The sequence below is a fragment of the Brassica oleracea genome, chromosome C8 (assembly GCF_000695525.1).
Source record: "Brassica oleracea var. oleracea cultivar TO1000 chromosome C8, BOL, whole genome shotgun sequence".
Lineage (NCBI taxonomy): Eukaryota > Viridiplantae > Streptophyta > Magnoliopsida > Brassicales > Brassicaceae > Brassica > Brassica oleracea.
The window spans coordinates 29,204,686-29,206,974 of NC_027755.1; the positions used below are offsets into that span (position 1 = coordinate 29,204,686).

General features: G+C 33.9%; 1 protein-coding gene across 1 annotated transcript; it reads left to right on the forward strand.

Moving 5' to 3' along the window:
- The first annotated feature begins 294 nt into the window (after nucleotides 1-294).
- Nucleotides 295-993, forward strand: LOC106309128. Its single transcript, XM_013746195.1, has one exon. It carries the CDS (start codon nucleotides 295-297, stop codon nucleotides 991-993), a length of 699 nt encoding a protein of 232 aa, XP_013601649.1.
- The last annotated feature ends 1,296 nt before the right edge of the window (nucleotides 994-2,289 follow it).

Below are 2,289 nucleotides of genomic sequence, written 5' to 3' on the forward strand. Positions count from 1 at the left end.
TGAACTGAAAAAAAATCATTATACTAAATGATTCGATCCAATGGGATGAAGAAAATATGGAACATTTTCCTGATCATCTAAGATAGAATCCCTAAAGGCCTTGAAACCTTGTGTTTGAAATAAGCGGACTTTAAATCTGAAAAATACATTGATCCACACCTTAAACCGTATGGTTTTAAGAAAATGCATCATTTAGAATTTTTTTTCTTTTGGTCTGTGTGTGGCATTGATATGAAGCATGAAAAATTTCAAAAAGATTACTTGATTAAGACCTGTTTTGAATAATGATTTTAGATGTCGAGTTTCATACCCTCAGATTACAAAGCCCTTGATCTCTCTGGAGATAATTATCTTGATTGGGCTATAAACACTTCAGCCGTCTTGAAGTCTCGAGGACTTGGGAAGTGCATCAAGTATGGCAATGACACCCTTGCGTGTGAAAGACACAGAGCCATACTGATTATGCGACACCATCTCTGTGAGGACTTAAGAGACGAGTTTGGATATGTTAATGATCCTCATAATCTCTGGTCATTTTTTAATTCTAGATTCTGTGAGCCATTGTTGCACGAATCCAAGAAAAAATGGGAAGCTCTAAGGTTCCAGGATTATGAATCCGTGGACAATTATCACTCTGATCTTATGAGAATCACCTATAGTCTTAGACTATGTGGTGAATTGGTAACAAACGAGGATTTGTTAAACAAAACTCGTGACACATTCCATTCAGAGGAAGTGTTGTTATCACATCAGGCCAAAGGTTTCACCACCTATTATGACTTGTTCTCATATTTATTAGACATTGAGCAAAAGAAGCAGAAAAGGATGGATAACATCAGACGGTTTAATGACATCATGGAGATGTATTATGAAGTACTAGACAGTGAGATGAAAATCTCTGAAGCTAATAAAGCCACATTTGATAAGAAGAGATCTGAGGAGGATTCCGAGTGGACACTCATGGACCATGATGTCGGATTATACATTGAATAATTTTCCGACATTCTGATTTTATGTTTTCATATCTGATTTGATTTATTTGTTATTCATTTATGTTATTGAAATAATAAAAACGATTTTGTTTTTATATATTATCTTGCTTGGTCTTGCTTGATGATTCTTGATTAAATAACAAATAAAACCTTAATAAAAGAATAATCAGTCCATTGGTAGTTGATTTCATGCATGGTTTAACTTTACCTTGATTGTAGATGTTTAACTTTACCTTCCTGCAATCACATAAAATCAATTGTTGGGTGTAGACTAATGAGTCAGTTCACTGATAGATTGATTTCTCGCATAGATTTAACTTCATCTTGATTGTATAGGTTCAACTTTACCTTCCTACAATCACTTGAAATCGATTAATTGGTACTGACAATGGCAAAAAAGACACGACATTATTCAGACTCATTGAGTTATAAAGAAAAAAAAAATATTTCAATGTTTTCTACGTTGAACCAGTGAGCAAAGAAAATACGATTCCTTTCAGATTTTTGAAAAATCGCCTAAAAGCATTATGAATGCCTATACCCATATTTTCTACTGATTTATTCTATGCTAAGGATCAGTATTAAAGAGGCATAAAGCCATGGTAACCATTATGGTTCACCACGAAATAAACACTTATGACATGACCAAATTAGCCATCTTGATCCAAAACATGATGAAAAATTAATTAAGGCACAAAAGTGATCCCATAAAATCTCACAATGTGTTATAAGTACACAAAAGGAAAAATCACTAAAATAATTAAGGCTCCACTGTCCTAAGCACTACGAAATTATGAGTATGTTCATGAGGGGGAGAGAGGACTAAAACCCACAGTCCATGATCATATCATAAATTCGGATTCCATGGTTTACAACCATAATATACACGGCTGGAAAGCTTTAAAGCTCTCACTAACGGTACATCACTCACGTCCAGCCTAAAGCTTAAGGAAATTATGTATATAAATATTGATTTACATCAGGCCATACATGTAGTAAGCATAGACATTCTCACCTCTGGATGATTAAGGGTCATAAACCAGACATATACACAAACCATCTTAAGAAAATACGAATATTCCACCACATATATATGTGTCATTTAAGATGGAACCTCAGATGAGGACTGAGAATATATATTAGATAAATAAGACTTCCTCCACGAAACTATAATATATCTTTTGCCAAACATGGATGATTTAATCAAGTGGCCAAGAACACAGATTACAAAAGATAGTAATCTGATTATCCAACTTTGAAAGGAGAAAGTTATCAGGCTAATAAAGAGTAAAGAGTA

Excerpts from the sequence above, each read along its gene's own strand:
- LOC106309128 (XM_013746195.1), top strand. The coding sequence starts at position 295 with ATGTCGAGTTTCATACCCTCAGATTACAAAGCCCTTGATCTCTCTGGA.